This window comes from Eublepharis macularius, chromosome 7 (genome assembly GCF_028583425.1).
Source record: "Eublepharis macularius isolate TG4126 chromosome 7, MPM_Emac_v1.0, whole genome shotgun sequence".
NCBI lineage: Eukaryota > Metazoa > Chordata > Lepidosauria > Squamata > Eublepharidae > Eublepharis > Eublepharis macularius.
In genome coordinates, this window is record NC_072796.1 from 134676274 (window position 1) to 134699705 (window position 23432).

At 43.8% G+C, this 23432-nt stretch overlaps 1 protein-coding gene across 1 annotated transcript in view; it reads right to left on the bottom strand.

The window, feature by feature from the left end:
- COL22A1 (collagen type XXII alpha 1 chain) overlaps positions 1-23432 on the bottom strand; it is a 264138-nt gene that overhangs the window by 119296 nt on the left and 121410 nt on the right. Inside the window, exons 11-13 of the mRNA XM_054984332.1 lie at positions 21216-21269; positions 19626-19661; positions 300-353 (exon numbers count right to left, since the gene is read on the bottom strand). Coding sequence (XP_054840307.1) covers positions 300-353; positions 19626-19661; positions 21216-21269 — 144 coding nt within the window. The remainder of the gene's footprint in view (positions 1-299; positions 354-19625; positions 19662-21215; positions 21270-23432) is intronic.

Here is a 23432-nt window from a genome sequence, read left to right on the forward strand (position 1 = left end):
CCCCCCCACCCCACCGGCACTATGGCTGTGAGTTCTCCAACCACAGACATTCCAAACAGCGCTCTAATGAAGGGCAATATGCATTCCCCTTCTTGCATCCAAGAGCAGTTCATCTGCCTGTTGCCTTGGCCCCAAAGCAGGACTGCTTGGGCCATTAACCCTCCGTCCTTTGTTTCTGCTGCCTTTCAAATGGCTGCATTAATCCCCAAGGCATGTTCTACTCGATGCACATTGATTTGTAGCATCTGGCTTATGCTAGGAGGAAAAGAGGATTACAAGGCAGGAAGATAAAAGCTTACCGTCTCTCCTTTGGCGCCATCTCTCCCTGGGATGCCAGGTGCACCGAGGGATCCCTGCAATAATAAAAAATTATCATAACGGCATTAATGGGTAACCATCATCAGCATAAAAATTAGCACCAGCTGAAAGCACAGCGGTATGAATAACCCACAAGGCAAAACGAATCACTTTCACATAAGCATCATTCATTTGCAGCCTCAAGGGAGGGGGACTCAGGGCGCCAAACCCAATTTCTGGAATTAAGAATTCATTACTAGCTAAATGGCTGTCAGCATGACAAGTGAGGGCCGCCATATTGGCCTGACTTGGCAAGAGTCTCCTGATCTTTCTCTGTCCACCACAGCTGGGTCAGGTCCAAACCACTCACTGTGGTTCTGGCCTATTTCCCCTCCCGATTGCAGATGGCAGATTGCAAATTCAAGCACTCTCCTTCAAAATACCGTGCTGATAGCATTAGAGATGCTGGCCAAACATTCCTGTATTGTGCAGCTTGCTGGTTAAGAGTCCAACATGTCCCACAATGTTTAATTGGCAGGAGCTAATGACCGGAAAATGGTGTCCTGATGGGTGGGGAAGTGTGTGTTTGATGGAATAAGGGCCAAACCAGATGAGATCCTATAAGTTCTATGTACAGGTTATCAACCCAGCCTTTAAAATTAGTCAGTGTGGACCCAATGTGGCTTAGAATCATACCATGGGAGGAGGGCATTAAACCTTCTCACCACACCATTTTCCTGTCCCCAAATGACTGACTCCTTGGTGCTTCTTTTTTCTACGCTAGAAAAACATATAGAGTCTCTCTACACGAGACGCCTTAGCATATGTTCGTCAAGTGTAGAGAGACACAATGTTAGCCAGGGAGTGTAGTTTTAAAAGACAGAGCTGGCAAAGATCACTTCTCATAGGGTTTGTCAGTTTCATCTTCACCTCCCTGAAGGCTCTGTCAATTTCACCTCTCTAGTCTAAAACTGTGTGGGATCACAACCAGAGGGCAGGGAAGAATGGCAATGGGCTGGAGCTGCTTTCCAGAGCGGGGCTTGGACCTGGAGAGGTTATAATGGGCTGAAGTTTCATATGTAGCATTTCATAACCTCTTCACACAGCTTCAGTATATAGCAAAGCCTCGCTGGCTCTGTTGTCTTTTTAAACGACCCTTCCCGGCAAACACTGCATCTCCCGACACGTGTTCTTCACATCAGATGTCTCGTATAGAGAGACTGATAGTCATGATGACATCAATTGAGATTAAAAAGGACTCTCCAATCTCACATGAAATCATCCAAGTTGTTCCAATCAAAGGGAAACAATGATGAATAAACATAAATAGTCAGCTTCTCTCCTAGTTGCTCCATTTTAAGAAATAAAATAATCCAGCAACTGTCTAAAAGAGGGGAGATCCAATCAAGGTGTTGGAAAACTTGACAATCAACAGCCCATTGTATAGGGAGGATAGTAGTTCCTACTGAGTCCCAAGAAATTATGTTTTGGCCCTGCAGAGAAGTAGCAGCTGCTGGTGATGGGGGCTCCAGGCCAACGCTGACAACTGGCAGGAGGACTGGGGCAGAAACATAGTGGTTTTGTTGTGGGTATGATGACATCACATGGCAATCTCTCTTCTGGGGGAAACCTAGAAGAGGTTAGGTTTTCTCCCTAAAGTCCAACAATTCTTTTTCTTTCCCCTTTTTTAGGAATTTGGATTCTGTTTCTAATCAATTTTGTTTTGATTTACAAACAATTAGAAGAGAGGAAGGGTTCTGCAAAATTTCAGAATTTCACTGTGCGCATATGCTCAGAGGAAGGCACTGTCTTCCTAAAACGTCCTATCCTGTTGCTGGAGTACCACCCTGTGATATACAATATTAGAATACCCTGCAAGGACTGAAATTTCAAAAGAGTACACAGGAAAAAACTACACAGAGAAATCAAAGAGGAATTTCTCTTTCGAAAGAGAAAAAAAGAGGAATACGGCCCTCCCAGCCAGCAGCTTCCACTGATAAGGCCGGGGGCCACTCTTTGCCTCCCTGGAAGAAGGAGGAGACAGAGCATTTCCATGGTATCTGGGTCTCAGGCTGGGGGCAGGGGCGGAGAAAGGAGACTTGTGAGGCAACTCCGCCCAGCCAGCTGGCAGTTGCTCTGTGTGCTCAGCCCACCCACCTCACCCTGTAGCAGTGCAGAATTAGCAGGCTGCGGTTGACAGAGCCAGGTAGGAATTATTTCCGCCTTTTCCCTAATTGGCATGGGGAGGAGGTGGTTTTTTGCCTACCTTGTACTGCTTGCAGAAGTTTGAGGTAAATGGCAAGGTGGAGCCACCTTAGGATGGTCACTGGCAGGATACAGTTTGGGAATAAGGAGAGGACCGGTGAGTACCCTAGGCACTTCTCCACTGATGGGAAAGGGGTCTGCCAGGAGCAGATGGTACTGCTTGTGATGGCTGCCATGATGCGTGAGCAGACTGCCTTGGGGAACCCCATGTGCAAGTCCTTCTCTCACTGCTGTATGGCTGAGGCTTAGAAGCTTGAGCTGGGGGGATCCATTTTGCCAGCCGGCCAGGTCTTAGCCATCCATAGGATGGCTTGCACCTAGGGCTTCGGGGCTCACCCAGACAGGTCAAGGTGGAGGTCCAAGGGGTGACCCCGTGGCTTGACCTGTACTGCTAGTTGGCCCTTGCTGCATTAATAGTTGATGTTATGTTTAATAAAGTGGCCCTTTACTTCCAAGCCTTGTTTCTGTCTCATTATTCCAACTAGGGTGGCAATCAATGACTATATCAGAAAAAGTAGATTTCTAAGAAAAGAAGTTCCACTCGACATAACAACATGATATCGGAGCCATGTGGGAAAGGGAAAAGGTGTCTAATGCTTGCTCTGTCCCTACATTTTGCTACTCAAAACTAGGCTCTCCACTTTACTATTAGAATTTTACAGGAAGAAAAGATGTGCTTTAAGAAGACATGCCTTTGGGGCCTTTAAAATAGTATTGGCAAAGCACAGGAGCCAGGTTTCAATAAGGAAAATCGAGTGGAAGGATTAAACCCCTTCTTCTTGCTTCCAGGCCCATTCCAAAGGCAAATTGAAGATGCACGGCCTGCATTTTATAAGTAGAGATGTGTGAGCAAGATTCTATGGCAGAGTGAGGATTCAAATCTGAAATCTGCTTGATCTGTGTCTGACACTCGAACCACTACACCACAGTGACTACCAGCATGTTGGACAGGAACCAAGCCAAATGAAAACCGGATTTGGAGGAACCAAGCCAACATCTGGTGAGAGATACTTAGAAACAGCACTATACAATTGTGTGTGTTATGTATAGACATGGGCACGAACAGAAGAAAAAAAAAACCATGAACATGCTGTTCGTTGTTCATTGCCACCGACGAACACGAACAGATGAACAGAAATGAACATGTCCCGTTAATGAACATGTTCGGTGTTCGTAGTTCGTCAGTGCCAGAGTGGCCCCCGTTAGACTTAGAGAGCCCATATTCACAGGGAGTGTTCAGCAGGCTCCCCTCCAGCCATCACCCAAGTTTGGTATTGCAATGCGGATCTTGGAGTTATACATTCCCAAATCCGTTGCCCCAAGGAAACTGCCATTCGACACAATGGGAGCCACCAATTGTCTTTTGCCCTGTGTACAAGTGGTGGACTCTAGGGGGTGGGGGCTTTGGCTGCTCACCAGCGGCACCCCCATATGCCCACCCACCAGGCCTAAGGTTTTTAATTCCCGGCATAGGCCAGAAGGGGTTGATGTTGGCGACCACCAGGCCTGGTGGGCTAGGGGAATTGTGTGGGTTATGTACCATCAAGCCACTTCTGACTTACGGTGACCCTATAAATTTATTGCCTTCAAAACATCCTGCCATTAACAGCCTTGCTCAAGTCTTACATACTGAAGCTCAAGGCTTCCTTTATTGAGTCAATCCATCTCATGTTGGGTTTTCCTTTTTTCCTACTACCTTCCACCTTTCCTAGAAAATTGTCTTTTCCAGTGAATCTTGTCTTCTCATGAAATGATCAAACTATGATAAGGCTCATTTTCATCATTTTAGCTTCCAGGGAGATTTCAGGCTTCCTTTGAGCAAGAACCCACTGACTCGCCTTCTTGGTAGTCCATGGTTTCCATAAAACTCTTCTCCAATACATTTCAAATGAGCTATACGAATACCATATTATTATTAGTCTCAGTACTCTTAGACCACTTTGCTGAGGCTGGAAGCTGCCCGTGTTTTCTCAGCTCCCTTTTTTTGCTGTTCCGACTGATGGTTTACCTTTTCTCCTCTCTCACCCATCAGCCCAGGTAAGCCTTGGGGTCCTTTGTCACCCTAAAACAAAAGGGAAAAGAAAACATAAAAGGCAACTCAGAAAAAAGTCTAAAATGCCAGTTAGTTGATCGCAATAAGCAAGAAATACCTTTAAAGGGAGAGAGAACGAGACAGAGAGAGAGAGAGAGAGAGAGAGAGAGAGAGAGAGAGAGACTTAAAAAGCTGTGCTAGTTTTTGAAATCAAAGCTACAAATTTCATGTTGTCCAGTCTGAGGACAGATTATAGAGGAAACTGGCATGAAAATTGATGTTGGAATAAATGAACCATTGGTCAGAACCAGTACCATTGCTCCTATGTGTTCTGATGCTATTTCTGCTTTCAACGCATACTGGGTCTGGCTGATCATTCAAGACTCTCGTTATCACCTAAGAAGCCCCAAATGACCTCGGGCACAATTTCCTCTGGGACTGCCTCTTGCCCAAGCAAAGCCTTCTAAATGTGCCACTGGGCAAATGGGTAAGATTGGCAGCTGCCCATTCATGTGCATGCCCTGGTGATTCTCAACTTCTGCCTGAGGAGGTCAGGAAGACTCCCATACTTCCATTATTCTGCAGAATGTGCAAAATTGATATTTTCAGGAGGACATTTTTATAAAACGATCAGAACTGTAGTAGAATGGAACAGTTCGGGGAGGGGCACTTTTAAAATGGAATAGGATTGTAGTCCATTGCCATGGACACTGTAGATACCACCTGCTTTTACTACATTGTCTTATATCTTGTGTTCCACTCTCTATATTGTCTATAGATCCAGAGGATGTAGCCGTGTTAGTCTGTAGTAGCAAAATAGCAATGAGTCCAGTAGCACCCTTAAGACTAACCAGCTTTGTTGTATCTTAAGCTTTCGAGAGCCACAGCTCTCTTTGCGAGATGCATCTGTGGTTCTCGAAAGCTTATGCTACAATAAGGTTGGTTAGTCTTAAGGGTGCTACTGGATTCTTTACTATATTGTCCATAGTACACCTTGCCTTAGAGTGAAAATACACAATGCAAATTACATGGGGATGCTTAAGTGCAGGATTTTAAGTGTGGTCCTCAATTCACTTGCAGGCTGTTCTTGCTCCGTGTGCCCGAATGCCGCTTTCATCAGAGTTCCCTTTGTGTGATTGCATCTGCAAGTGAGTCCTTCACTGCAGCAACAAGCACTGTAGGCTCCTTTGACTTGCCAATTTGCATTTCTTAAGGTGTGAGAAAGTGTCAAGATCTGCATTTCAATGAATGGATGCGGAGGCGGGGGAAATTGGGATACTTTTAGCAGTTCAGGAGAAACTGATATCAAACATGTGAATGTATTCACCGGGAGCAAACTGAAGTGTGACTGTGCGAGCGAGTGCATGGAAAGTTGGAGGGGGGACATGTGAAATGAAGTTCACTTGAGCATCCCTAGGTACTTAGTAACATGTATTTCTACCCTTAGATAGTTTGTTGCGCTCACTGTTCTATCATTCTGTAACCCCTAGTCCGATTGCACTGTTCATTGGTTGACTTACGGTGTTGAACTACACTGCTTTATATCCTGTAATGTGCCTTGAGTTTCAGCAAGAAAGGCAGACTACAAATAAAATAAATCAATACATTATCAAATGGAAGTCAGACACACACAAAATCAGCAACCACTGTAGTTTGGAACGTCAGGAACTACAATGCCAAGACCACGGCGATACAGCCCGGAAAACCCACAACAACCATCGTTCTCCGGCCGTGAAAACCTTCGACAATATAACCATTGTAGGTGTTTGGGGCTGAGGAGGAACCCTTCTGGTTCACTCTAAATTTTGCTTCCAATCAACTTTCAGCAGAGGGGATAGCTCATTCAAGTAAGTAACTGAACTCTAGGTCTGTCACAATTTAATATTAAACAGAGTTATGCCCGTCTAACCCCACTGATTGCACTGTTAGTCTGGTTTTCTTCCAGCCTACTTGGATTGTGTTTTGATACTTTGTTTGCACCTAGCTGTGGAGAGCCTGATCTTGTCAGATCTCAGAAGCTAAGCAGGGTCAGCTTAGGTTAGTAATTGGATGGGAGACCTCCAATGAAGACCAGGGTTGCAGAGGCAGGCAATGGTAAATCATCTCTGCTAGTCTCTTGCTGTGAAAACCTCCCCAAGGGTTGCCATAAGTCAATTATGACTTGAGGGCAGGATTTCATTTTTTCCCATTGTTAATCAGTTCAGCTTCAATAAGACACAACATCCATCTTAAAGCACATCGGAATTTCCTATGTTCAAAAGTCCCAACTCCGACTCTCCCATGCACGGGGATCAATAATGATTTGGGATGGCTGTAAACCCTAGAAGTGAATCCCATCTCCTTTTACCACACCCATCCTTTGGCCACCAAAGTGACTTATCATTTAGGAAATGCAGGGGAAACGAAGAGGGTTTGGAAATTAAAGTAAATTTGTTAGTGGGTGGCACAGCATTCTGGCAAACGAAACCTCCCAGGAGGTTCAGACTGCTTAGCTTTATTACTGAGGCCATCAAAGGCTACAGGAAGGTAATTGGTCTTGCCGCAGCTCGCCAGTTTCAGTATGGAGAAAGTCCCTTGGGCCCTTCACTGCTGAGCCAATGGGAATAATACTAGCAGAGATGGCCAGAGAGGGTGCTAGAAACTGTCACACCTATTAATATTCTCACTTCAGTCTGATTTTTCTGGGTTCCCACCCCAAACAAGCATGCATATTAAGGATCTTGAATAATTCATTGCATAAAGTCTTCCTCACTACCACTTGCACTGCTTTTTCAATGGAAAGTAAATAACGGGCATTCCTCTCTTCTTTCTCCCCACTGCCATATGGAAACAGAAAGGATCTAGGCGATGAATAAAGACAAACAGAGGCAGCATTGCTACTAAGAAGATATTCTACCCAACAAAATTTGCTTCGGATGATGGAGACATTTCACCCTTTCCAGCTCTGTACAGACGGTCTCTTTCTTTTTTCTATTTTTTTAATTAAAATTTTATTAAACTACAACAACAAATGGAGAGAGAAGAGAGACAAAAACATACCAAGTAAATACACTGTAAAACAAACCAAGAACTTTGTACACACTAACCATATAATCATAAAATTAAAAATACCAGATTTGAGCAGTCATGAATCATGATGATTCTACTTATAGGTATTCTGTCACCAGACCCATCCACTATAGAATTCTTGACTAGAGATGGGCACGAACCAAAATTAAGCATGAACCAGGCCAGTTCGTGGTTCGCAAACCGCGGTTCATCAGATCCCATTTCTGATGAACCGCCACAAACTTTTAGGCTGGTTCGTTTGGTTCGTGGCTATAGACAGCCTGGTGCCAATCAATCAGTTTCCTAGGCAACAGGGGATGGACTTCCTGCAGACCTTCTGCTAACCCGGAAGTGACTTCCTGCTGCCCCAGAAGTGACTTCTGCTGACCTGGAAGTGATGATTTTCTGTCCTGGATATGACGTTTTCACGAACCAAATGAACCGGTTCGTGAACCAGGGGCAGGTTTGTGAAAGTTTGTGGTTCGTGGCTCGTGATATTTGATGAACCATGAACTGCATGGTTTGGTTTTTCCCCGGTTCATGCCCATTTCTATTCTTGACCCTAATGAGTTCAATCTAGATATATCATTTTTTTTCCTGGTAAACCATTAATTTCACCAAGACATGGGCCTCTTTTGCTTTCAACAGCCAATCTCGACTCCTGGGCACATTTATTTGCTCCCAGTTCCTGGCAAAGACCAATCTGGAAGCAGTAATAATATGTAAGGATACTGGAGATTTCTAGAGATATGAATGGCTCAGGCTAGCCCAGTCTTGTCAGATCTCGGAAGCTAAGTAGGGTCAGTACTTGGACAGGAGACAACCAAGGAAGACTCTGCAGAGGAAGGAAATTTCAAACCACCTCTGCTTCCCGCTTGCTCTGAAAGCTCCTTGCTTAGGGTTGTTTGTTGATCTTTTAACTCTTTCCCTTCTTCAATTATTCTGTTGATTATTTTCCTTTCTCTTTTTTTTTTCAATTGCCAGGCTAGGTACCTTCCCGGTTTGTTTGCTCCCTCAAATGATTTTTGCCGCAATGTCTTCAATTACCATTCTAGTTCTTTATTTCCAATCGCTCTTATTTGTTCCTGCAATATTTTGATTTCTTGTATTATTGATTTTTCCCCTGGTTTTTTCTTTAATTCCTGTTCTTTTTTGTGTAGTTTCTCTTGTATCTCTTGCCATTTTTCTTTCTTTCTCTTTTTATCCCTGTTATTTAATGTAATTAAAATTCCTCTTATCACTGCTTTATATGTATCCCATACCATCTGGGTTGAAACTTCATTGCTATTATTAATTTGAAAAAACTGTTTTGTTTCTTTCTGTATATATTCCATATTTTCCTGATCTTGCAATAAATCATTAATTCTCCATCGTAATTTCTTCTGTCCCATTGTAGCTTTCCATAATATTGGATTATGGTCAGAACTCACTCTTGGCATTATTTCTCAGCCGGCATTATTTCTCAGCCGGCATTATTTCTCAGCCGTCATTTCTCAGGCCACCAGATGCAAGGGACGGAGCTTAAAATGTGGAATTCATCTCAACAAGAGATTAAAGTGTGGAATACGGTGCCATCATGTCTGACTGTATCCATTCGTTCATGCCAATTATTTTTGCTGTCAAGTGTATGCTTTATTCTGTCAGGGGTGACTCCATTTTGTATGCCTGGAAATATTCTTGTTGCTGACATTCCAATATGTTCTCACTCGTTCCCAGGTGGCTGGGTGTTTACCAGTTTGAAGCTTTCTTCCTGCTTGTGATGTCTTCTCTCTGTGTAGCTTGATAACCCAAATATGCATACTGTTCTCACAAAGATCAAACAACCCTAAATTGTTTGGAAATTGGGAGGGGGGATGGAACGGAGAGTAGAAATGGGAAGTAATTTTCCTGTGTAGCCATTCTGGTCAACTTTCTACTAGAACTGCTTAGGTGCTTACCTTGCTCTTAAGTAGACCTTTGGATCTGATTATGGACAGAACTGATTTCTGAATAAAAGTCATTTAATCAAGAACCCAGGTCTTGCTACAATGAACCAGGGATCTGTCTGCTGTAATCTATCATCCAGAGTCTGACAGGTGCCAGAGGTTGTATTGAAGGCCACTAGCATAGATGGCTTTAAAAAAGGATTGGACAAATTCATAAAGGATAAGTCCATCCTTGGCTACTAGCCATGGTGTCCTACTCTCTCTAACCTGACCCATTCAGGTTTCCCCAGACATAGTAATTTACCCCAAGGGTTGGGGCTTGAGGTGTGGGTTAGAGCTGGAAGCTGGTGACTTCAGCAAAATCTTGGAGCCGTGGTTTGGAGTTGGAGTTTGGAACATGGGGGCTTGCACTTCATGGATCCAGCAGGTCAACTGGAGTATTGTGTGCAGTTCTGGAGGCCTCACTCCAAAAAGGATGTGGACAAAATCGAGAGGGTGCAGAGGAGAGCGATGAGAATTATCAGGGGTCTGGAGACTGAGCCCTATGAGGAAAGGCTGAGGGCCTTGGGAATGTTGAGTTTGAAGAAGAGGAGATTGAGGGGGGACATGATTGCTCTCTTTAAATATTTGAAAGGCTGTCATTTGGAGGAGGGCAGGGAGCTGTTCCAGTTGGCAGCAGAGGGTAGGACCCGAAGCAATGGGCTTAAATTACATGCAGAAAGGTACCGTCTGGATATTAGGAAAAGCTTTTTCATGGTCAGAGTAGTTCAAAAGTGGAATCAGCTGCCTAGGGAGGTGGTGAGCTCCCCTTCACTGGCAGTTTTCAAGAAGAGGCTGGATGAATATTTGTCAGAGATGCTTTAGGCTGATCCTGCACTGGGCAGGGGGTTGGACTAGATGGCCCCTTCCAACTCTATGATTCTATGATTCTAAGCCTGTCTCCCCAGCCCTCAGCCTAACTAGGCTAAGAGGTAATGATTTTCTGATTACTTTGCACTTTGAATATGGAAACATTCACAGCCATTACATCCCATTCCCTTGACTCCTAATGAATTCCTGCTCACACCAGTTCCCTTTAGGTTTCAAATTCAGAAGCCAATTCCTTTCTCCTTTTGGCCTATGCAATTACATTCTCATTTGCAGATGTGCCATAAATTCAAAAGCCAGATTGTTGATCTTGCCGCATTAAACATTCCTGATGAATGCTTGTCACTCTTGCACAAAAGCACCACAAATCATTGTCCTCACCAAAGCACAGGTGCAGAAATCTATTAGCTTAATTAGATTAAGCACCCATTAATTTATTGGCAAAGGTAGTCTGTACAGTGTTTCCATAAGCGCTAAGGCCATTTAGCATAACTAATTGTTTGCCTTAGAACACTGGCCTCAAAACGAAACAAAAATTTTTTTTTAAAAAAAACCTTTAAGAACCACACTTTAATCTGATGCAAGGAATGAAGCAAAGAAAAGATCTCAGCTTCAATAGAAGAACTGGAAGATTATGAGATCTTCACAGTGGGTATGAATCTGCTAAAATCATGACAATTCACACAAACTTGAGTTCAGGGAGACAGAGGGTTAATGACACATTTGGCCCCTAAAAAGCAGCCTCAGAGAGGTCCAGTCTGGAACGGGGCCATGGGGCTGGGGAAATGGAGCCAAAAATCCCTCCCATACCATAGTCCCAATCAGAAATGCCCTTCCACTTTAAACTAATTGTTGGACTTTTTGCAAGTGTCCTACGCTCAGTCAAGAAAGAGTTAAATTGTTGTTCTGTTTGTTTAGTCAGATAGCTAGTTAACATAGGACCACTTAGGCTTCGAGAGAAGTTAAAGAACATAAGAACATAAGCAAAGCCATGTTGGATCAGGCCAGTGGCCCATCCAGTCCAACATTCTGTCACACACAGTGGCTAGAAATCTAGTGCCATCTAAAGGACTGTCAGTGAGGCCAGGACACCAGAAGCCCTCCCACTGCCTTCCTTCCAGCACCAAGACAACAGAGCACCACCTCCCTACAAAGAGAATACCATCTATCTCCTGTGGCTAATAGCCACTGATGGACCTCTGCTCCATATATTTGTCCAGTCCCCTCTTGAAGCTGGCAATGCTTGTAGCCAGAGAAAGTTCCCGCCAGAGAAAGTGGGTGTCTTTAGTCTTAGTAAGAGAATCCAGGGTTGTCTATTGGATGAGCCAGTTTATTGGGGGGCAATTAGCTAGCAACATATAGTACGGATTTATTGCTCTTTGTTCAGTCGTTGTCTGCTGCCACTATGCTACTACTACTTCACTAGACCATGCAGTCTAAGCTTTTTTCTCTCTAGGACCTAGTTGAGACTATCAAGATGTAGTCAGAAACTGTTTGTTGTCTTTCCTACCAAATGTGCCCTTTTTACCCTATTATGTAGTAAAGTATTTTTACAGAGCTAGAATCACAGAAGTCTGTCTACTTATTTCCATTGCACTATTATCAAACTCTGCAACTCTGCAAACTTATATCTAATTGCTGTGCAACCGCCAACCCTAATGTACCAAGGGGGCAAAATTGTTCCAGATTAATATCAAAGCTAAAAGCAACCAAGTTGTGTGTGCATGGAAAAAGGACTATCATAAGTTCCAACGAGATGATGTCACTGACAGCTATGATGAAACTTCCATGAAGTTATGTATATGGGAGACTAGTCAGCTAATAAAAATCAATAAATTCCTCCCATCTGCTCCATTGTTTACTCTCATAGAGCCTTCTGTTTTTATTTAGCTACAATGAAATAATGTGCCAATCAATAATCAAAAAGAAAAGGAAAATAGAACTCAGTTTCCTGGCCAAGACATAGGTAGAGCAGTAGCCATATCGTTCCCTGTCCTTGTTCACAGAAGCAAGGTCCCTGGTCCAATAGCCCTCTAGAATAATTCTTTCTTACAGTGTTTATTATATTTACAAAGCTCTTTTGCCAGAACTGAAATGACTGAGTCCAGCAGCACCTTAGAGACCAACAAGATTTCAGCTTTGGAGAGTCAAAGATCCCTTCTTCGGATACCAACTACTGCAGATTGAAACATCCATCTACCTGAAACTATCTTCATGTATGATTGAAATGTCCTTGATACTCAGTTTGTCCAGGGGCCACTAAGGTTCCCAAAAACCCCAGCCAGCAGGAAAACATAACTCGTCTATCGCCTTAAGTACTAGCACAACCCAGTGTCTCCAGGCATATCCTCCTGCCTCCCTCTGTGACCCCGACCATATGACCTTCCTCCGGTTCTTCGTGTCCTAGCATCCCAGGATCTGACCCCGGCTCACTTCTTTGACCTGTGCAGATGCATTAATTTCTTTAAAATATTTCTATGCCTCCTCTTCAGAGTCCTGTTGAAGGCAACTTATAATCAAAGATCACAATATTAACACACAAACTATTAAAACACAAGCAGCATAAAAAAAACTATCCATAAAAACAGAAGTAGGCCACTAGAAAACTGAGAAGATAAAACCCCTAACTAAAAGCCTGGGTTAAAAGATGTGTTGTAGCCTAGTGCCTAAAAGAAAATAAAGTTGACATCATGACAATTCATACCCAGTTCTCCCTAGGCCTAGCCCAATCCCCTAACCGCTGAAGAATATTGCCTCTCCTGTTAATTGATGGCTAGTGCCCCCCTTCAATGAAGATGATAGTTAGTAGATTCCAGACAGAACAAAAAACATATTTTCCCCACACCACATAAAATTACATTGTGGAACTCTTTGCCACTGGATGCAGTAATGGCTGGCCTGATCCAGTGGGGCTGTTCTTTTAGTTTCCTTCCTTAAACAACCATGTGAAACTGAGAAGTAGCAAAAACTAGAAAGGAGAGGAGGAAGAAGTCTCTCTTTCTGCTAATCATCATCACATTTGATTTATATACCACCCCTTCAAACCTGGCTCTCCAGATTAGAGTCCTGCTGCTCTTAAGTGACTGATCCAAGGTCACCCAACTGGCTTCAAGCGGGGGAGTGGAGAATCAAACCTAGTTCTCCAGATTAGAATCCCACGCTTTTAACCACTGCATCAAACTGCTGCGAAAGTAACATTACCTCCCCCCGCCCAATCACTGCAAAGCACCATTGAACCTCAAATTAGTATTCCCTTTAGCAGGTCTGAAGATTTCTGTTTCTGGCATTTGCTACCATTAAGCAACACTTCGTAAAAACAAGTTCCCGTCAAATATTGTCAAATATGCAGGAACTTTTTTTTTTGCATTATCCCAGTGTATACTTGTAGGAAAGTTTTTCAACATGTTGAGGCAGCCAGTAGATGTCAGCACATCCCCAGAATGGTATGCTGGCACACCAGGCAGACAGAAGAGAGACAGCTATCCTGTCCTCCAAAGCGCTGGAAAGCAAAATAAAACTGCAAGCAAGCAGGCGCTGCGATCCCTGCAGCGCTGAAAGATCGGCTGCTGGGATGCACAATTATGTGATCTCGAAACAATTATGCGCCCGTTATTCTGGGTCACAGAAGCTAGTGAATAAAATGAAAACCTCGTGATTACGGCAGGGGGTGGGGGAGTGCTTTTTTGATAAACACGCCAAACTTTAGTTCTCTTACCTAACAAGAAAGCTGTGTAACAGAATCATTACTGGAAACCTGTGGCCACAAAACAAGGTTGTCATTCTGCATTATGATGACACAGTGATAGGTGACGGGTGGCACAATGGTAGGTAACTTCTCCCTCTCCCACCTTGGAACTGGTCCCCTATTAATGAAGCAATTTGCCAATAATTTGTAAAGTGGCATATCTCCCCACCCCGAGGGTCGTTTAGAATTCAAAATTGGACTCAAAATTTCTGACCTTCCCAATGCATTACTCACATGCTTGGAAACATATTGTAGTAAAGATTAATATATATCTAGGTGCACACCACCTCTCCAACAGTGAGATGTGCCAGGCACAGCACAGGTATACAAACAAAGCAGAGATGGCATAAATCTAGGGTCGCCAGCCTCCAGGTAGTGGCTGGAGATCTCCTGGAATTACAACTGATCACATATTTCCTAGAATTACACTGGTCACAGATCTCCTGGAATTACAACTGGTCACAGAGATCAGTTCACCATGGAATTATGCCACGCCAAGGTCCTTTCCCTCCCCAAACCCCACTTTCTCCAGGTTTCAGCCCCCAGATCTCCAGGAATTTCCCAGCTTGAAGCTGGCCACCTTGCGTAAATCACTTAGGTGCCCCTACTGGGTAGCACAATCGCTGCCCATATCGCTGCCTGCTTCTCTCACTATTTCTGCCAGAATCTCTTTTCACACAGGCACATGTTGGTCTTTCCTGCTCATCAGCTGGGAGGAACAGGATTATTAAGGCCTGTCAGAACCATTTCCAAACAAAAAGGCACATGAGGGGAGAAAGCCAGCTAGAGTCCTTAAGATGCATTCACCTTCCTTTTTTCACAGGCTCTGGCATCCTTCAGGCATGCCTTTAGGGCAAGCTTGTGAGCCAGTCAGGGATAGTTTCAGACTGCATGGAATCAATTCCAGTATCTGAGGACAAATCTTCAGCCGCCTGTTGGTCAGAGGTCTACTCACAGTTTAGTTGGAAAATTATTATTATTTTATCTCTGCATTGCAAAAAACATAGAGCAGATTTCATCAAAAGCAAATGCTTTTCTTTTCTCTGCATTAAGAGTTATGATTCCTCCAATAATAATTAATAATAATAACAACATTAAATTTATATACCGCTCTTCAGGATGACTTAACACCCACTCAGAGCGGTTTACAAAGTACGTTATCATTATCCCCACAATAACAATCACCCCGTGAGGTGGGTGGGGCTGAGAGAGCTCCTACAAGCTGTGACTGACACATGTTCAGCCAGCTGGCTTCAAGCGGAGGAGTGGGGAATCAAACCTGGTTCTCCAGATTAGAGTTTCATGCTCTTAACCACTACACCAAACTGGCTCTCACACCAAACTGGCTCAGTGGGGGTGGGGGATCCTGTTTTCAGACTCCACCCCCTGCCACCTCTCACCTGGCTGGTGGGAGGAAAGGCACAGGAATGGTCCAAAAAAGCCATGAAGAGAGCTAGAGCACATGAGGTAAGTATCGCTGTCATGCTCGCCCTCCCCCCCATCCCCTGCTTGGGGCCCTGGCAAACTTGGCTATCCTACTCTGCACTGCAAAAACCAGAGAAATAATTCCTTCATTTTTCCTCCTCTTTGAGATGGGTAGGGACAGAAGCAAGACTTTTGAGATGACCACTGCAAAAATTAGAAGAGCAACATTTCCTCAAGGGGAGATCAGAAGCCCGCTCCTCAATGAACCCTCATCATCAGCTGGGAGTCAACTTCTCATAGCTGAAACTAACTTGCTACTGCAAATACACAGGAATTCCTCCCCCTAACTATCGGCTGTTAGTCAACATTAACTGCTAGTAGGCCGTGCATCTGGTCTCTTTAAATTTGGTAGCAGTTTGGTGGGACAACTTTCTCTCCTTCCCTCCCCAATTCTGTACCTCCCTGAAACACTCCAGAAATTCTGGGAGATAAATTTTCATTACTCCTGTAATTTCTGGAGTGTTTTGAGACATTTCAGATATCTCTTGACCTTAAGCAACGAATTTGGGCTTTAAGTTTGGCTTGGGCATATCAAAATGTGCCCTCCTGCTAACCACCACACCACATTTTTCTCATGAGTACGAGTAACTGTTGATTGGATTTATTTTGAAAATAGTGTCTTGCTAGTTTATCTTCCTCGATCTCTTTGTCGTTCTCTTTCTTTCAGATTGTTTTATTGTATTGGGTAACCACTGGTTGTATATTTTGTCTTAATCTGCTGCTGCCTTAGGTTTCTTATTAAAAGTACAGTGATGTGTGAGCATGTCAGAGAGAGAACAAAAAAAAAATCTCAGGTCTATAGCAGTAGAAAAGTAACTCAGCCAGAAAACGGTGAGAAAGAAAAATTACGGCTACAGCTGAATGCTCTGCAGATCCAAAACCTCTTTGCATTTTGAAGCGATGCTCAGTTCTCTTGCCAAGGAAAACAGCAGCAACACTTGGCATGAGCACATCTGCCACGATGCCAAACCTGTCGGACACGTGCCAACAATATGTGGCTAGCAGGTGTGCTGCATCTGAAGTTGCTTATGAGCCAAGAGCCCACTGTTGCTGCTGCATAATGGCCTCGGGAGCCTTCTAATAGCAGGAGCACCGAAGAAACACAGCGGCCTACTCTCCAATCAGATCGCTCAATGCCTTCCACCTGTTTGCTACTCTGTCAAGGATATTCAGCACAAAAGGCAACATCTGGTGCCCGAGCAAAACTTCGTACTTAATCTTGGCCATTTCCCCCATTAATCTTAAGAATAACTCAATTTTAAAAATGCTGTATTGGCAGGTAATTCAGAGAACAAATGGGAATTTGTCCCTGCAAAGCACTTTGAAATCTGCAGACTGATCTCTACAAAAGGACTATTAACTATTAACTCTTCCGCTGCTGAAAGCTAGGGTGGATTCCTGGCAGAAGTACAAAGCTTTTTGGGTTATGCCTTTTAAGTCATTCACATGTAGAAAGAATGCCCAGTAGGGTTGAGTACGTGTTCCTTGTTCCATTTCATACTTGTTTTACAGTCTGGCTGCAGCAAGTATTCTATTCCATATCCGTTTGATGATCCATTACAAATTTCTGTTGATGTTGTATGCATGGTGTACCAAGCTAGGCTTGTGTACATAAGGGGAAGGAGCAATATACAATATGACTACTGCAGTACATTAGTCTTTCCCAGAAACCTGGATTCTGTCATTTGATGGTATAACCATTTGGATATATGCGGGCATTTGCCAGCAGTGGATACACACATACACAGCAATGCATGAAGTTTTACCATGAATCAGAACATTGGACTATCAAGGTCTACTAAAACTGCCAATAATTTTCCATGGTTTCAGGCAGAGGTTTTTCCCATCACCTACCTGGTCCTTTTACATGGACACGCCAGGAACTGAACATGGGAACTTCTGCATACCAAGCAGATCTTATTATTTATTATTATTATTTTATTTATGTCATGTATAGACCGCCTTTCTCACTGAGACTCAAGGCAGATTACACAGTATGAGATTAGCGCAATCCGTATCAAGTACATTTCCATACAGTATCAAGGTCATTTCCATAAACAATGCCATAGGGTAAATAGATACAAGTTTAAAAGACATAGTATTAGCAAGAATCCAGTATAAAGTAGAAGAAAATACCGAAGCATAATCAATTCTAGTACTGACATTAAACAATATGAAGGATACGTAGTACATAGGAGTACATATTTAAAGCAACAGATAATATGTAAGGCAACATAGTGGTGAAGTCTATGGTCCCTAACTCATTAGCAAAGCATCTGAGACCCCATCCCTACAATACAGCCCTCCCATTTGAGTAAAAAGCCTTTTTGAATAGTTCGGTTTTGCTTCATTTACAAAAAGCCAGGAGAGTGGGGGTTCTTCTGACTTCCTCAGGCAGGTCATTCCACAGGATAGGGGCCACCACAGAGAAAGCCCATGTACAGGCTGCTGCTGACTTCACCTGTGTGCAGCCTGGCACCTGCAGGAGACCCTGTTCAGATGAGCAAAGCTGCTGTGGAGGAACATATGGAGGGAGGTGGTCCTGTAGGTATGCTGGACCAAAGCCATGAAGAACTTTGTATGTATGTGACTCAGCGCTCTCCCACTGAGTCACAACTCTACCCTGACTTTCAGTTCATGGATGGACTTGGGAAAAAAATGAGTGTGTGCTAAAACAGTGTCTCTGTTAAAGATGCAGAGTCCTGGTAGCTCACCCAACAAGCTAATCTGCTAGTCTCCTTTAAGTTTAGTTCTAAACTTGCCAGGCACACTCCATTGCCAACTGCTGCTCCAAGCAGCAGCAGATTTTTTAAAAAAAAAAAAACAGCAGCAACATCACTGACATCGCTATATCACTTCTTGGTAAAACCGAGAAGTGGCAGAGGATAGCTCTAGGAATTGCTCGAAACTCTATGGTTTTAGCATAGCATTTCCAGCTATTCTGAAAGCCACCTTTTGTCACTTCTAGGTTTTATCTATATAAGACATAATGACATCAAGGATGTTACCAACATTGCCTCCCCCACTGTCCCTGCCCCGAACCTTTCTACCAGTTACCTCTTGGCCTGGTAACCCTATTTAGTTCTGAAAACGTCTATTGTATTCAGTTATATTTGCACAGACAGCCTCAATTCTAAAGGGAAAAAACACATAGAGTAGTTTAAGAGATCTAACTTGAGAACACAAGATGATTGGAGACGGTGTTCTGGATCCCACGGCTGGTCCATCCAATCTAGCATCTTGTTTCACACAACTGCCAACTAGATACTCCCAGAAGTGCTACAATTAGAAGGGCTACAAACCTCTTCTGTTGTCGACTCCTCCATCACTCACATTCAAAGGGTTCCTGTTCAGTTTGGTGTAGTGGTTAAGAGCAGCAGGACTCTAATCTGGAGAGCCAGGTTTGATTCCCCACTCCTCTGCCAGCTGGGCGACCTTAGGTCAGTCACAGCTCTCTCAGAGCTCTCTCAGCCCCACCCACCTCACAGGGTGATTGTTGTTGTGGGGATAATAACAACATACTTTGTAAACTGCTCTGAGTGGGTGTTAAGTTGTCCTGAAGGGCGGTATATAAATTGAATGTTGTTGTCGTTGTCGTTGTTGTTTATAGTCTGCCTTTCTCTTTGAGATTCATGGCTGATTACAAAACATACAAAATGCAATCAGACAACAGAAGATATCCCATGAACTAGGACTAGAATGACAGAATTAGAGAAGAGCAAGATGTGGGTCCAGCAGCACCTTAAAGACCAGTCATATTTCCCGGGTATGAGTTTTCAACACTCAGAGCTCTTTTCGTCAGATATTCATCAGAATTAGAGAAGAATCCAATGGCTAAAAGCCATTGATGGGCTTCTTCTTCATGAATTTATCTAAAATCTATGAAGATCAGAAGCAATAAAATAAAATAAAATTCACTTTTCCGTCCTTTATTGTATATCCAGGTTCAAGGCGGACCTACCTTTTCTCCTTTCTCTGCTCTGCCAAATCCTCCACCCTAAAAGGAGAGAAGGAATCCAAGATTAATAATGATTGGCTTTGCTGTATTTCATCCGTTTCACGGCAAACCAACAACAATGCTAAACTGCAGCGACTGACCACTACTCATGTTGCCTAGTGATTGGCAAACAGGTTGCTGATAATTAAGTGAAGGAATTATCAGTTCACTGTGCAGGTCTCACAACCAACAACAGTCACCACTGAGCAGAAATTCGAAACAGCTGATTTGCCTATTGCATCAAATTTGCAGTGTTTTCGGGGTACAACTTTGCAACTTTGCTACAAAGAGTTTGATAAGCAATTTGGGGAGGTGAAGATGGAATTCGCAAACTTTCTGAGGAGCAATCTCTGCCCAGCCTGTCTTTTTAAACTACCCTCTTGTACAGAGGTGAAATTGACAGAGCCTTGGAGGAGGTGAAGATGAAATTAACAAACCCTCTGAGGAGCGATCTCCGCCGGCTGTGTCTTTTAAAACCATGTTTCGCGGCTCACATTGTGTCAACCGTATGCTTGAGCATCTCCATGTAAGATGTCTCTTAGTGATATAATGTATACATGGGAATAGAACTAATAAGAATCTGGAAGATTCCCCCTGATGAAGCTGAATGAAGAATATATAAGGGTTATACAATTATTAAAGATTCTTTTTTATTCTGCACCAATTGTCTCTTCATCTTTGTTTTGCCTTGGTGTGCCCCCCCCTTCTTCCTCCCTGACTGTGGGCCAGTCATTCTCTCTCTTAACCTAACCTACCTCACTGGGTTGTTGTGGGGACAAGATGGAGGAAAGAAGTATTTATTATTATTATTATTACAGCACTTAGCCAGTACGTGAGGAAAGAAGTACCACGCATGCCTCTTGAGGACTTTGGATAAAGGGCCATAAAAATAGTGTCTCAAATGGAGCAAAATGAAAGGAAAGCATGGTAGGACAGCTGAAGAACACTTGGGTAGGCTTTAAGGTTGTCGGAATAAAATCCTTTAAAAAAAAAAAGTTCAGAAAGTTTAAAACGGTTCCTCTGCTTTTCAGTTCTCACAGCATTTTTTCAAATGCACCATCTGAGTGCAACAAGTCTGTTTGATACCATTCCTGCATATAGAAAGCTAATCCATGAGGTTACAGATTATATTTCCATAGATAAGGAGATTCATGAAGAGTTATTTTCAGGAAGACAGGAATCAACTGCAGCCCATTCCTGCGTTTTATCTTCAGAACAACCCTACGAAGCAGTGTGACTGGGTCAAGGTCACCTTGTAAGTTTAACGGTTCAGTGGGGATTCGAACGCGAATCTCCCGGCACAGCATCATGACCTTGATCCACAACAGCTCCACTTCTAGGTTCCTACTTGATGATATTAGCTTCACAAATTCTCAGGAGTTTACAGAAACTTTCATCTATTGGTCCAGAAATTAAGATAAGGAAAACCCACAATAAAGGCAATTCATTTCTGATCGTTCGTTTATGCGTTGTGGCTGTAGTCACAGATATTTACTTTCATCAGTGCAAGAACGAGAAACACCTCGGTGTTTGAGCACTGATGTTTTTTCTTACCGATTCTCCTCGTTCTCCTTTCGGCCCAGGTAGTCCAAGCGGTCCAATTTCTCCCTTGGCAAAAGGAAATGAAGGTTAGCCCTGGAATGTGGGGCACAACGCCTTTTCAATATGACCCACTAGTCACTTAAAGCAAATTTGTGAACAATCTTGCATTCTTCAACAGCCATAGTAGACATGTAAGATAAACAAAACAAAGACAGGCGGTCTTGTGATGAAGATGAAAGCCATGGTTACCCAGTTGAATATACAGAACAAAGAGAGATAACAGTACAGTGTGATGATTCAATTGAAAAACATATGACCAGCAGCACCAAAAGCTCAGACCAACATGAAAAAATATACAAAAGGGCTGCAATCAACCACTCCCTGCAAACCAATGAAGCTCCCTTTGTATTGAGTCAGACTTTTGTAACATCTAGTCTACTGTGCTGAGCTCCAACTGGTAATGGATCTCCACAGGGCTCATTTCAAGGGGGAACGTGCCGGAACACAGTTCTGGCAGTTCCTCAAAGAGGTCATATGTCAGGTGACCCCGCCCACCTGACTCTTGGCCATTTGGGGCCTGTTACAGCCTGGATTGGGGCTGAAATGGCCTGGATCAGGCCACTGACAGGTGGTGGATTACTCTCCCACTCAGCAGCAGCCCGATTCTGACCATTTGGGGCCTTTTTCGGCCATTTTCAGCCCCTTTTTGCCATTTTGGGCCCAATTTCAGCCCTGAATGGCCAGGATTGGGTCCAAAACAGCCAGGATAGGTGATGTCAGGGGGTGTGGCATATGCTAACGAGTTATACTAAAGAGTTGTGCTAATGAGTTCCTCCAGCTCTTTTTCTACGAAATGACCCCCGGATCTCCAAGGACTCTGTCATACATCCACTCTAAGACCCTAAAACCTCACATCTTTATTAATATGCTTAGAACGGAACCTGGGATGTTCCTCATGAATAGTATACAGTATGCTTTATCACTGACCTATGGCTCGTCACCAAAACAGCTGTCTCTTTGACTTAGGTTCCAGCACAGTTCTGCATGCAAAATGAGGGTGGAGTTCCTTTGTCCCAGAATGGGACTCACTGTCCTGGGTGCCTGTGGCCCATGCAATTGCAGTTCAGCACAGGTGCCTCTACAGATGCCGTCATCCACCCCCCTCTCTCAGTGCTTAGCTCTTGTAAGAGTTTGGGGGACTCTGTTGGACCTTTACAGCTTGCCACAGCACAGGTCAGTGGTAGGGCATCTGCTTGGCATGCAGAAGGACACAGGTTCAATCCCCAGTATCTCCAGTTAGGAAAATCAGGTGGAACGTGATGAAAAAGACCTTCTCCTGAGTCCTTGGAGAGCTGCTGCCTGTTTGAGTTAGACAACGCTGTCATTGATGGACCAAGGGTCTGATTCGATATAAAGCAGCTTCATGGGTTCATGTGGCTGGGGAAGGAGCATTATCTGCTCTGTCAGTTTGTTTGGGTTGAGGTAAGGGTGAGATGTTGGCAGTAGGTGAGGAACCAGAAGCTACTGACTCCCAAAATCTGCCACTTGAGGCCACCACATCAGTTGCCTCGTAAAGCTGGCCTGAGGTCTACGAGTTCTCACTTCAGATGTGAAGTGCCCAATGAAAATGTGCAGTGAATAACCAATAAGAAGAATTGTGGTGCCCTTCATAGAATCATAGGTTTGAAGGAACTCTAGGGTCATTATTCCAACCCCGGCACAATGCAAGAAATTTACAAATACCCGCCCCTCCCCACACACAGCCAGTGACCCCTGCTCCATGCCCAGAAGATGGCAAAACCTATCCGGATCCCCAGCCAAACTGGCCTGGGGAAAATTGCTATCTGGCCCCAAGGTGGTGATTTGCTTTAACCAGGGCCACAAGAACTAAGCACTGATGTAGCCCTTCCTGCCCTCCCCCTCATGATCTGCCCAAGTTCACAGAGTCAGCATTGCTGTCAGATGGCCATCTAACCTCTGCTTAAAAACTTCCAAAGAAGGAGAGCCCACCCCCTCCCGAGGAAACCTGTTCCACTAAGGGACAGCTCTAACTGTCAGGAAGTTCTTCCTAATATTTAGCCGAAAACTGTTTTGATTTAATTTCAGTCCCTTGGTTCTGGTCCAACCTTCTGGGCAGCAGAAAACAACTCTATGCAATCCTCTATATGGCAGCCCTTCAAGTACTTGAAGATGGTTCTCATGTCCCCTCTCTTCTCTCATTCCTATTTC